At 38.9% G+C, this 13,902-nt stretch overlaps 2 protein-coding genes across 3 annotated transcripts in view; both read left to right on the top strand.

The window, feature by feature from the left end:
- Positions 1-6,489: 6,489 nt before the first annotated feature.
- The window catches only part of ACE2 (angiotensin I converting enzyme 2), a 43,316-nt gene continuing 35,903 nt past the window's right edge, over positions 6,490-13,902 (top strand). Inside the window, exons 1-2 of one of the 2 annotated variants that reach the window (XM_012638731.1) lie at positions 6,490-6,687; positions 7,330-7,618. In XM_012638731.1, the coding sequence (XP_012494185.1) occupies positions 7,370-7,618 (249 nt within the window). In that variant the 5' untranslated portion in view covers positions 6,490-6,687; positions 7,330-7,369. Of the gene's footprint in view, positions 6,688-7,254; positions 7,619-13,902 lie in introns of those variants that run through there. The other variant, XM_012638732.1, reaches the window with a different exon arrangement.
- Positions 12,322-12,594, top strand: LOC105805774 (60S ribosomal protein L39-like). Its single transcript, XM_012638733.1, has one exon. It carries the CDS (start codon positions 12,334-12,336, stop codon positions 12,487-12,489), a length of 156 nt encoding a protein of 51 aa, XP_012494187.1. The 5' UTR covers positions 12,322-12,333; the 3' UTR covers positions 12,490-12,594.

The following is a 13,902-nucleotide window of genomic DNA, read 5'->3' on the forward strand; positions in this document are numbered from 1 at the left end:
TATGCCATATTAAAATGAATTATGCCCCATACAGGGAAAATAACTGAGCTTCCCTCCTCTTCCTTAACTACTGAGTTTATGTACAATGTCTTTATTCAATAAATATTTATTGTGTGCCCATGATGTGCCAGCCACTTTTCTAAGCAGCTGGGGATAGGGCAGTGAACAAAACAGAAAAATCCCTGCTCTCTTGGAGTTTATATTCTAGTGGAGAGAGATGGACAATAAACAAATGAATTAGTAAAACATGTAAGTATCAGTACAGTGTAGTAGATGGTGGTAAGTGCCATGGAGGAAAACAAAGAATGGAAATTGTATAAATAGTGTTAATATATGTGTATGTGGTGGTGATGCGGAGGGTCAGTTTTAATAAGGTGATCAGGTAGCTTGAACTCTACTTCTTGTCTCATTAAAAAAGAGAATCGTAATATTTTTAAAATTTTGGGCTGTCAGATTGGCAGGAGGCAAAAACTGTTTCGTAAAATTGGGAGTTTACAGCCTTGATCAGCATTCTTGGGACCAACCTTGGAGTTAGTAAAACTGGCTCAATTAGGCTATTTTTCCACTAGCTCTCTGTGAGATCTCCTCTTCCAGCTTGGTAGGAGGGACTCTATAAGTGAATAGGGAGGCTGGGGATAAAGTCAGTAACTAGACTTGACCAAGTCCCACTTGGCCCAGACCAGACAAATCCCTTAGATGAGGAGGGTAGGGTACAATGAGGTCTCCAAGATGAGCCTGCTAGACCTCAAGAAGACAACTACTATTTAAGATTTACAGTTGGATCAGAAAACATGACAATCCATAGAGTGACGTAGAGGCTAATAAAGATGAAGGCTTATTTTAAGATATTTAGAGCCAATTAGGAAGCATTGGCCGAAGTGTGAAATTCTTTAGTCACTCTCAAACTCTAGCTGAGAGTCAGAAGCTGGCTCCAAAATGAGTCTTTTATGCTTTGAATCCCCACCAATGTTGCGACCTTGACCTGGATTGGGTCTAAGCCACTTGACTTTGACTATCTCTCATGTCAGCTGACTTCCTTGAACCTGCACCTTGCTTCAACTCAACCACCCTGGGATCCTGAGATGTTTTTACTTTGCCACAAACCAGCGAAGACATGTGATGTTCTGGCAAAGTTCCTGAAACTCCTGTTTCACTTTTCTGTTCATTCTACAGATGGCTTATCCGGGGAAGGTTGTTTCAAGTAAGCTTTTTCCTTATTTATCCATCTCATTTTCCTCCTGAAGTCTGGACTAAGTAATATTAATAATTTTCAGCACTTGGGGATTTTGAAGAAGTAAGATTTTTTCCTTTTTGTCTTAGCTGAAAAGACATATTTGACTAACTATCGCTAGTTAACAATTCTCAAATTTATGTCTCCATCCTTGGCCTCTCTGCCAAACTCCAGATGTGTATATCCAATTGCCTTCTCAATATCTTTCCTTGGGTTTCTAACAGATATCACAAAGTCGACTAACTTCTAGTCTTCCCTCCAAACCTATTTTACCAGCAACCTTTTCCATCTAAATTGATGTCATCTTCATCCTTCTAGTTGTTCAATCCAAAAACCCTGTAATGATCCTTGACTTTCTCTTTCATAGCCTACATCTACTTCACCAACAAATCCTGTTAGCTTTACTTTTGAAATATATTCAAAATCTAACCACGTCCTACCAACTCTACTGCTACTACCAAGCTGCCATCATATCTCACATGGAGTATTGCAATAGCCTCCTCACTGGTCTCTCTGGCTATAGTCTTGCCCCATATGTAGTCTATTCTCTATACAGCAGCCAAAGGGATTCTTTTTGAATGTAAACGAGATCATGCCATTCCTCTCTTCAAATTCTACCATGGATCCCATCTCACTTAGGATAAATTCTCAAGTTTTGCTTCTAAGGCCCTACAAGAAAATTTATACTAGTGACTCCCTTTCTCAAATGCTACCTGATATTTTGTACAGTCTGTGTGAAAATAAATTAGGGTTATGGTGGCAAGCACTGTACTATCTTAAATTCAGGCCAGTAATAATCAGTACTGTTATACTTCCTTGGAATCCATAGTTAATCCTCACAAATTTAAACTCTATTGAAAATATTTATTGATTTGGATAATTAATATTATCTTTGCTCTATCGTTAGGAAAAAGGGACTGCTATGCAATTAGAAATGTAAACAGGAAACATCATTAGCTTTTCCTTTGGGCTGGAAGGCCAACTTGTTATTTATTTTCTCTAAAGCACTTATAAATTCACTTTGTGTGATAAACATGTGGTCAAAATCAGTTGTACTAAATGCAAATAATTCCTGGCCATGTAAAGTTTTGAATTTCTCTATGCTTCATATTCCTGATACCCTTTCTTGTTCTTATCAGAAGCATTACTCAATCAATTTTAAGATAAAAAATTGCACAAAACATCCTTTCTTCTCCTATGTTTATCAAAGTTATCTTCTCAACTTGGGGAACTGGAGGAGGCTTTCGCCATAGCTATTTGGCAACCTCACGACGTGTGACTCAGTTGAAAGTGTATAAAAAGTTGAACAATAAGGGAAATGTGGATCTCAAAGTCTATGTACTTTGCTCTAGGAGAATAAAGATCCACCCTCAGGTTTGAACCTATGAAGAGAAAGCTTTCTGATTGAACTCCATGGTTATCTAGTTTCCATTTAGGTTTTAGCAGATGCAGATCAGAAAGAGGGAGGGGCTACTAGAAGCATGTACTCTAAGAAGTGACAGAAAGTGCAAAGATAGCAGAATTTATAGTAATAAAGCTGTTTAGAGCCATCTAATGTAAAGCCCTAAACACACTGTCACGTTATAGCCCAGCCAGCAAATAATGTTCAAGATGATGATGGGAACCATCTGCACACATACAAAAAGAAAAACCCATAAAATAATGTCTAGACATCATTAGCATGAAATATATTTTAGAAAAATTTCTACCTAAAACGGTTTGAAAATGTGAAACTGGTATAATCAAAGCAGTACATTTTAGTTTTGCTTATGTGGTCCTGCTTATTCTCAGAATATGACAGATTGATGACGGCACGTTAAACATACATGAGGTTAGCGGATGACTGAACCATGACCCTGTGGAGAGAAGAGGTCATTTAAATAGCCTGGGATCAAATCCAGCCCTATTACTTATCAGTTGTGGGGGTTTGGATTAATCATGGGAACACTTGGTTTCCTTAATTATAAAATGGATCTCACAATTCCTACCTGTAAAGGTTGTTGTGAAGAGTTTATGTACAGAGCCTTGTGCAAAGCATGTGCAATTAACAACGACAACATCTGTAAATGTTGGGAGGCAGTCACTTACATTCATGACTTTCCCCTGCTCCCTCAAGACAGCAGTGATGGACTCAAGTTTTCTCCTTTCTGTATGTAGGAGGTTTTATATCAGGACCTGACCATAATTAGGTGATTAGGTCACCTGGAGGTTCTCCATGGCTGGGCTCATGTAGACTCGTGGCTGACACCCTTTTCCTTTTACAAATGACCCTACTCATTGCATTGATGAGCTCCTCCATCCTCCTGTTTCAGCATAGGCTAGCAGACTTGTGCATTGCTGGATCCCACAGTCCAAATAGGCCTTTGAGTCAAACTCCCAACCAATCTCTGCTGCAGTGTCCTTAAAAGATGACCTTGCAGATGGTTTGCTTAAACATTCTAGTATGGAAGTTCCCTATTTTTTGGCATAGCTACTTTCATTTTGAGTGGCTTTTATTACTAGGCTTCCTGCATTATTCTCTGTGTTCTCATGCATTAATTCATGTAATACTCACAACATCCCTCCGAGATGGGTATAATACTATCATCAGCTTTAAAATAAATTAGGTGCAGGGAGGACATTACCTGCCTAAAGTCACACAGCTAAAAAGTGGCAAGACTTAAGTCTTCTTCTAAATGACAGTACCATGATGGAGGAGAGCTGTCCACTCTAAGTTTTCTCTTCCATGTCTGAACTGTTCTTCAAATTATATTATTTTAGATGCATCCACTCTCTTATTTATTTTCTTCTGGATACTCTCTTGTGTTTCTCTAAATTTGTAGTCCTCAGAAATGAGCATGATGCTATAGATTATTTTGTATCTAATACTTCCATTAACAAAGTCTAAGATAGTCTAAAATGGATGTATCTTTTCTTGGGGATCCATGTTGGATTTACAGCTCATATAATGCATTTATTCAACCAGCTTGACTGGGCTGCAGCAGTAGCTTACTAACTGGTCTCCCTGCTTCTGCCCTTACCCCCTTAGTGTTTGTTTTCTAAGTAGCAGCCAGAATGACCCTCTTAAAACTTTTGCCAGATCATTTCTCTGCTTGAAGTCCTCCAATGTATTTCCACATTGTTCAGAGTAGAGCCGAAGTCCCACAGTTATCTCTAAGGCCCTCCTGGTGTGAATCCAGCTTCCTACGCGACTTTACCTCCTGCCACTTTTCCCTACACAGTGAGCTCTGGCCACAAAGACCTCTAATGTTCTTGAGATCTGCCTAACCCTTTAAACTTACTGTTCCCTCTGTCCAGAAAATTCTTCCTACAGATATCCACATGGCTTTCATCACTTCTTTCAGGTCTCTGCTCAAATGTCACCTTCTGAGAGAGGCCCTCCTTATAGAAAATCTTTCTCCTGACCCCATAATTCTCTATCCTCCGTCTCCTGCTTATTATAAATCATAGTATTTATCCCCAACTATTTGTGTCTTCCATCTACCCTAACCTCATATAATACAATATTTATTAGTGTATATCCAATATCTAGAATAGTGCTTGGCATACAACAGGTAGTCAATAAACAATGATTGAGTCAAGATTCTTGTTTTGGACATGAACTGTTGTTTATCAGAGGACTGCCTAATCCTGTACTGTATGGCTGTTTCAGGGAACATCTAGATCTAGTCATAGCACTTTACATTTTGTTAAATCCCTTATTGAAATGGAAGATATTAATACATTGTGCATTTGGATTTTTTTTTACTATTATATTCTTTTATCAGAGAGAAAATAAGGCAGGCAGTACCTGACTTTTTCCTAGTGAATCTCTAATGGATATATTTGTCCAAGTGCAAACCACATTCTAAAAATTACCTAGTTTTGTCAGGTGTCAGGGTCAAACTCTTCCCTCTACCATTTATGAAATCCACCTCCTCCCCTGACCCTTTTGAAAATAGAACAGCTCTCCTGCATCTCCAGTCTTCTGATTTTTTTCTGGTTCTCTATTCTGTCTCAAAGACGATACATTCCTTTAGGCCAATCATTTTTCTGGGTCCCATCCCCTGGGTCTTCAGTGCATTCTTTCCATTCTCAAAATGGGCTCAAAGAGAACATTTCTGGGTAACTGTCAGAACATTGACATCTTCTCAAAGGAAAGTGAACAAAAATTCCAACAATTCAGTCAGTGCTTACAGTTGGCCACTGTGAGCTAGTTTTCCTACACAATCACCGTAGACAATTCTCCCATTTCCCTCACTTCTCAAAGTTTCTTGGCTTCTGGCATTTTCCTGCCCCACTGTTATCTCAGGCTCCTAGTCCATCTATTTTTAGCTTCCAGATTTTATATCTTGCTTTCTCTATTTCAATTTAATCATGTTAATCTTACTTTCTGCTTCAGTGAATTTGGGCTACTTCCATTACCCGTCCGCCCCAGACCCGAGTGCTTCATTCAGGAAGTTACTTGAGTAGAAGTTTTTTTCAGCTTTTATTAAAGTAACATTCCAATTCTTTGTTCAGAGGCTCACGTGCTGCTCCCCTTTTTCTTGTCTATTTTTTCTCTTAAAGCTTGTGAGAAGTGAGTGGACCTCAGCTTCCTCGAATGTGGGAGGAAACTTTTTGAAACTTCTGCACTGATTTTTCCCTGCAGCATCTCACTTTCTTTTAACACTATTATTATTACTTAAATTTGTCAACTGCTTTATTTCTTAAAAGGATAATGTATTTTGATTCACATTAAGGATAGCGAGAATCCATCTCTTTTTGATGTGGTAGAACCAAATCCATCATCTTCAGTGAAGACAGAAGGCCCTCTGCCACTCTTTAACTGCCTCCATGTTGCTCTTAGACTGCTGAGTACAACTTAGTCAAGAGCCTATCATTAGAATCAGACTGCATGGATCCATGTCCTGGCTCTACCACTTACTAGCTAAGTGAGGTCTGGCAATTTAGTTCAGCTCAATTTCATAATCCATAAAATGGTGATAAAAACATTTGCCTATATGTTTATGGTGATGCTCAAATGAGATATCATAACACAAAAACACTTTGAACAGTTCCTTATGATTTTTTTCCTGTTCTACAATAATGTATACAACTTTGGAATAAAGAGGAGTAGTGGACATTTTTTTTTAAAGCTTTGTTATTGCCACTTCACTTGAACCTGGAAGACTTGTTTTTCTGGGTGAAGAAATATTTTCTTTGTGTGAAGGTTTCATAATCACAATCAGGCCCCTGAACCCTGCCATTTAAAGTGACTCCTCTCTTTTATTAATGACACTCAAGCCTACACCCTGGGAATGAGGACACTGAGCCAGCTGCTGAGATTCAACAGGATAGCCACTAAAGTCTCTTTGAACTCTATATTGCCATGATCCTATGTCTATGGATAACTAGAACTTGACATGGACACTCTGGATTCCATACCATGTGGAGTAATTGTTACTTCCATGTGACTTCTACTGGGTTTTTAATAGGTAAGTGAGAGGCAAGGAGGAACACAACAAAGTCAGCCAGTGTTTAACATAGTCATCTGGGAAATAGGAAATGAGCCTTTTTAAGTTTTTCAAAGCCAGATCAGGAGAGTTAACCTGTGGAGCAGAGAGTATTCTTACAATTTTTAAAAATGGCCATGGCAATTAAAACTGATCAGAAAGAATGAATTCCACAAAAACAAGGACAAAGTCATTGAAAGGGAAAATGTTACCCAAGTAGAGAGTTTCTGTGAATATGAGCTTGAAATAAAAATAAATGAGGGATAACTGACAATTAACATAATTGTCTGAAAAACATATAAACACAAACAATAGCCCCATGATCCCTAATTCTAGACTTCTTTGGTTACTGTAAAATAATAACATCTTTAGTATATATTTAACAGTTTTTAAGTAACATATAAATCAAATGTCCACGTTTTGATTTGGCCACACAATGATAGGAGAGTTAAGGTTCTTAGAATTAATAACATTTGATTATTTGATTTACTTTTAAAAATTATTCTAAAATCTTTTACATATATGTCCTCTGCAGGATGAACTTTAATCTTGGTTCAGCAGATTGTTTATTGTTTTCTTCTCCTTTTCCTTCTTCTTTTTTTTGTTTTGGTCTTTCCTGCTCAGTGCCCAACCCAAGTTCAAAGGCTGATGAGAGAAAAATCTCATGAGGAGGTTTTACTCTAGGGAAAGGTTGTTCAGTGGCTGTGATCTTGGCTCACCAGGGAAGATGTCAAGCTCCTTCTGGCTCCTTCTCAGCCTTATTTCTGTCACTGCTGCTCAGTCCACCACTGAGGAACAGGCCAAGACATTTTTGGACAAGTTTAACCACGAAGCTGAAGATTTGTCTTATCAAAGTGCACTTGCTTCTTGGGATTATAACACCAATATTACTGAAGAGAATGCCCAAAAGATGGTGAGTTCTCTTAGCTGCTTAGGGGTATGTGTTGTTTCTTAAAGATTAGATTACTGCACTTAAAATTGAAAAGGGAAATCAAAGAAATGCTCTGAGTTGTGAGGTTCGCTGTTTGCCTCCATATCTCTGGTTCTGGAGTCCCAGGACACTAAACTTAATTGACCTTGGGGTTCGTTTGGAAAATTGTTACTAAATAATTCACTGGTCTCAATCCAGATTTTTGGAAACAAGTGAATATGCTTTATAAAGTTACCACCATGGGCCAGGCGCAGTGGCTCACGCCTGTAATCCTAGCACTCTGGGAGGCTGAGGCCAGTGGACTGCTTGAGGTCAGGAGTTGGAGACCTGCCTGAGTAAGAGCAAGACCCCGTCTCTACTAAAACTAGAAAAAATTAGCCAAGCAACTAAAAATAGAAACAAAAAATTAGCCGGGCATGGTGGCTCGCCCTTATAGTCCCAGCTACTCGGGAGGCTGAGGCAGGAGGATTGTTTGAGCCCAGGAGTTTGAGGTTACTGTGAGCTAGGCTGATGCCACAGCATTTTAGCCCGGGCAACAGAATGAGACTCTGTCTCAAAAAAAAAAAAAAGAAAAGAAATGGAGATTATATAGATGATCCTAAAGTTACCACCATAATTCTCATCATAGTCAGGGTTTCAAAGCATTTCATGGACATGCTGTAAGTTATTAAATTAATAATTTCTTCTAGCCTACAATATCAATAAGAATATCTAAAGATTCTCTACAAATGATATATCAACTGAAAACTGCAACTGGAGACTTTAGCGAAAGAACTAGCTATTAATATTAATTGAGCTAAACATGGGTTGGGTGAAGCTGGACTTGGGAATTTCTTCCCTCATTGTTGACTTCCAAAGGTCACAAAATCCAGCCACGGCCCTCCAAAAACACTAATAATTAAACCAGTTTTGATGAATCTTAAAGTGCTCTGGGAAAGCAAGATGCTTTGTTTGACAAGGACTTAGGAATTTCTTCTCTCACAGATCCCAAAGTAGTATCCTTACACATTTAGGTACTGGAAAATTGAGCAACATTATTTAAGAAAAGATTTTTGTGGCACTTGTTCACCAATATTTTCCTTCAAAAGTGTAGTTCAGAAACTTATCTTCTCAAACAATTAGGGGTTACATGTTTACATTAAATTACTGTCATTCACTGAACAGATAAAATCTGAGACCTACTGCTGCATTTGAAATCCCCCAAGAGGTTTTGTTCTATTTTTCTAAAGCTCCAGAAAACCCAGGAGATTTTGATAGCCCAATTTTGTCATGGGAGATGTTTTTCTTGTCTCATATTTTGGTCTTACCTCTTTTTATCTCTTCATCTTTCCATTCTTTCTTTTCCCTCAATTTTTATTTGATCTCTGCTAGAGGTGACTGCAGTGTACATGTATTTGTTTTCATCCTCAGTTGAATGGCCCATGTGATGAATGTAGACTAGCGTTATGCCTAAGAGCTCAGGAGCCAGATTGCTTATGTCCAAATCCTGGCTTCATCACTTTTTAGCTGGGTGAACTTGAGCTAGTTAATTTACCTCTCTGCACCTTAGTTTTTTTTTATCTGTGAAAAAGAAGATTAACACTCATATCTGCCTCCTAGGGTTGCTGTGAAGACTGAATTAATACAGAAAACCACCAGAATAGTGCTTGATGCTTGTGCACGCAGGAGAACAGTAAGATGTCATTGTTATTAGTGTAAGAGGGAGTTAGGATTTTTGAAAAGACATATAACAGTTTTGTTGAGAGCCTAGATGTTGAGAAGCCATGTCGTGGAATGAGATGTAGTGGTGTTTGCTGAAACCATTTCTGGACCGTTAAAGTGCTATCTTTTTGGCTTGTACTGGTTGATTAGAGCAAAGACCTGAAATGAAAGAGCATAAACTGGAGAAAAGTATGGGCCCTTTAAAGGAAAAGTGAGAACACTTAAATGCAAGAAGTAAGCAGGGGGCCTGATACCTCTTTCCTGAAGCAGTGGTGAAGGGTGCATTAGTGCACCTCAGTGCACCTCTGTGGGTTTACCTGGGGAAGGAGGCAATGAGTGAGGAGGTGAATGGTGCCTCCTTCTATTCTCTGATCACATATATCGAGATCTCCTGATGCAATGGGCATTGTGGCAGGTACTACAAGAGGTACCCAGGTAAGCAGGCTGTTGAGATATGCTACTCTCCAAGAGTAGTGAGTGCACATGTAGTAGGATCAAGTATAAGTGTCTGATATATTAAGTGCGGATTCTGGGCCAGATAGCCTGGCTTCAAATCTTAGCTCTGACTCTTACAAGCTGAAAGTCTTCAGCAAGTTTCTTAACTTCATTGAGTCCCAGTTTCCTTATCTGTAAAGTGGATTATGACCATAATATTGGTCATAGTATATGCTATATAGTATTGCTGAAGTTAACAAATATATGATATGTGTGTGCATGTGTGTGTGTGTGTGTGTGTGTGTGTGTGTGTGTGTGTGTGTGATATTGACACTTGGTACTGTGTCTGGGACTTAATCTCTGCATCAATGTTGACAAAAACAATATTATTATCCAGGGCCTTTGCATTTTTGCATTTGGAAAGCTCACAGTCTCACGGCTATCTCAAATGGGCAGTTCCAAAATAAAGATTTACCTAAAAAAGTTTGAGCTGGGGGAAGCAGGCACCTCCCACCTCTGGGGCTCTTCTGAGGTTCACAGAACAGCTGTTGGGGGAATATAAACCAGAAGCAGTCATAATGTTCCTTCCTTTGCCTGCTTCTTGGCTTGCAGGCAGCAGAGAATTCAGGGTCAAGGATTAAGAAATATCATCCTTGATATGTGTATCTTTCTTGACAGCAAATCTTTCCTGCACAAAGGGGAGAATTTGTTCCTGTAAATTTATATACTACTGACTTTACCCTGTGTTTTATCAAAGACCAGTATCTGTTCTCCTAAGACATGCATTGACTCACTAAATTAAAAACAGTGTAGATTTATTTTAATAAGACTATGTGATGATCAAGTTTATCTTCTTTGGGATTAACTATAAATTAACTTCTTGGACAGAGAAAATAACTTGCTCTGTAATCCCCAGTGTTTAACATTTGCTAAGCAATGACTCATTCTTAACTGAAAGTAAGTAAAACATTTGAAATTATCATTAATATATTTAAGGCCATTTGGTGTTTCTAATCTTGATTTTGCCATATGTTTGGTACCTCAAAGAAATTTTACAAATTCTGAAAAAATTTCTTCAATAAAATAAATATTTATAATATGTCATAAAACAGGTTTTTGGCCGATCATGACTACATAGACAAGTGTTTGGAAAAAATGATTCAAACTATAACTGAAGCATAATGTTGCCACCAGAAGTTGTGCTATATAGTAAAATTATATAAATTGGAACTAGTCTTGAAAATCCAAGTTGTATATATGTTGGCTGTTCCTAGGAGCCAATGAGCCACCAGAAATAACTTTTGACTCAGGAGAAGGACCTAGCAGTTATTCAAGATAGCCCCCTGAGGACTGTAAGTCAATACGTTTCCATGACCACAATGGCTAGCATCATTCAGAGGGTTCTAGAAATAAAAGAGAGAACATTATCCTATGTCTTTAAGAACACCATGCTGGTGGTCATGCTCAAAGGAAGAATTTTAGAAATGGAGACTGGCTGCCATAAAAGAGCAATTAGAATGATTTAGGAGATCAGAGAGAGTTGGGAGCTGCACAAAGCCTGACTCAAAAGAAAAAAATCGTCTGAGATGGAATAAGAAAGGATGATATTCACACTTGTACAAGAAAGGTAGTGCCTCTGAAAGCTCAAAGAGATAAATTTAGAATCAATAGAAGGAAGTGCCATTTGCACCACAACTGGTAAAACTGGTAAGACTTATAAAACTGGGCCAACCTTCAATCTAAAAGTGTGAGACATTGAAAACTATAGGTTTTTGAAGTATTTAAGCAAATGTACGGATTGTGGATCCAGTGTGGGTAAGGAAGCGTGGTCAATTGCATCGATGGGCCCAGTTCTTCACCCTTCCCTGTAATAATGCCCCAGGTCATGTCGCTTTGTAGTACCATCCCAGTGAAGGTTATGTGATATGTCCTTTGCCATGTGACTTGCTTTGACCAACAGGGTGTTAGCAGACGTGATGTAAGCAGAGTCTTGGAACGGACTTGAATAATGGAGCTTGTCCTTTGCATTTTTGCCTTTGCCATGAGGACCTGCCTGGCTAGCTAAAATCAAGAGACACGTGGAGTAGTAGCCCCAGCATAAGCTAAACCCTAAAGTTGTAAGCAAATCCAGCTAAGATCAGCAGAGCTGCCTGCCAACCCCCAGTGATTCTAGGAATATAAACAATAAACACTTAAGCCATTGAGGTTTTGGTTGGTTGTTATGTAGTATCAATGTAGCTATAGATAACTGACACAGGAAGGGAAATTTGGGTTGTATGACATGTGTATATTCATATCCTATCAGAGTGACATTGAAGACAATCTGCCATTCCCACATTGTCCCTTGGTGTAACTTTCAGGTGTCAGAATATTGGACTTGTCAGCTTATGAATACAGAGGGCATCGAAACTTGATCAGTATAGTGTCATAAAAGCTGCATACCTAGGAGTGTGAAGGGGTCCACCAGATAGAAAGAAAAATATCTTGTTTCAAAAAAGATTTCCAAAGCTCTCTCCCTTCTTCTGCCATTGTGGTGTGTGTGGTTGAATCCATTTCTCACCATGTCTTCTCACAAGACTTTCAGGAACAAGCGATTCCTGGCCAAGAAACAAAAGCAAGATCATCCCATTCCCCAATGGATTCAGATGAAAACTGGTGATAAAGTCAGGTACAACTCCAAGAGGAGACATTGGGGAAGAACAAGGTTGGGTCTATAAGTAATTACAAATGAGATGACACATGTATTTATGCTGTATAAAGGTCACTATCATCTTAACACATCAAGCTGAAAACACCACCACTACAACCTGGACAATTAGACATGTTTTATTGGGAAAATGATTTTCCTATTTGTTTCTATGCTTTTGCACTAGTAGATTGGTTTGATAATTAACATGTGAAACCTTTTGTTTGAAAAACAAAAAACAAAATAGGTTTCCAAATAGTTCAGAAATTCAGTGAAAATTAATTACCAGACTCTTGTCCTGTGCTACACAATGAATTGCCCTCCTTGCTTTACAGCAAATACAATGCTCATGTTTGAGATTGAATATTCACCAGTTAAACTGTAATTATCTTCTCACTAAAATGCTGCTGCTTTTTTTTTTTTGCATTGCTTCTTCTTTGTAAGTTTATCCTTGGTTTGTTTTTTGAAATAGGGTCCTTTGTAAATCTTCCCTGAGGGTACAGGTATGGAAAATTAGCAAATTCATTATATGAATCAGAACATTAGTAAACAGCAGGCCAGCCAAATCATTAACCTAACTGGGAAGATGAAATAGAATAAATAAGAGTAAGATTCTAAGCAAATAAAAAGATAATAAAAATCTTTCTTATTTGTTAGTTCAACTCAATCTTGACCTTAGCTGGTACAAAGGTGAACCCAATGCTATAGGGAGAAATTGGGGCTTCCTAAAAGCAGTTTCAGAAAGGGCACAGTTGACCCCCTTACTTTTTTGACAAAGTCTTGCTCTGTTATCCAGGCTGGAGTGCAGTGGCATGATCATAACTCAGTGCAGCCTCAAACTCTTGGGCTCAAGTGATCCTCCCACCTCAGCCTCCCAAAGTGCTGGGATTACAGGCGTGAGCCACCGTGCCCAGCAGGTACAGTTGATTTTTAAACTCAGAAGCTCTCCAGGAACATAGGAGGTCCCTGGGCCATTTTTACCCTTGGAGAGAGCAAAAGAATCCCATTGCTAGCAGAGGCATCCTGGTTCACTGTTCCAGTATTTGGCAGGAGCTACTACAGCTGCCCCAAACTCCTGTTCATGCAGCTGAAGTGAGTATTGAAGACAGCCCTGGTGGAACCCAGAAGGTCTCCAAGAACGCTTCACAAATATTTCTTGGTGAGTTATCAGAACTTGTGAAAAGAGAGCAGGAGGCCCACACTTACTCTTTGAGTGGTCTCTAGGACTTCTTCAGTCCCCTGCTGCCAGTGCTCCTGGGGTCCTTGGACACGCCCAATTTCTGAACCTTCTCCTCTGTCTCCAGGGCTGGAGTCGCAGTGAACTGAGAGCAGGGTAATTCTAAACTATTGTTCTATAGATACCCAAGGAAAGAATGTAGATAATCTCTGTCTCTAATGAGTCTGTCCCATGCTCCTTGACACACATAAATACCTACACATGGGC

Source organism: Propithecus coquereli, unplaced genomic scaffold, assembly GCF_000956105.1.
Source record: "Propithecus coquereli isolate 6110/MARCELLA unplaced genomic scaffold, Pcoq_1.0 Scaffold132, whole genome shotgun sequence".
Classification (NCBI taxonomy): domain Eukaryota; kingdom Metazoa; phylum Chordata; class Mammalia; order Primates; family Indriidae; genus Propithecus; species Propithecus coquereli.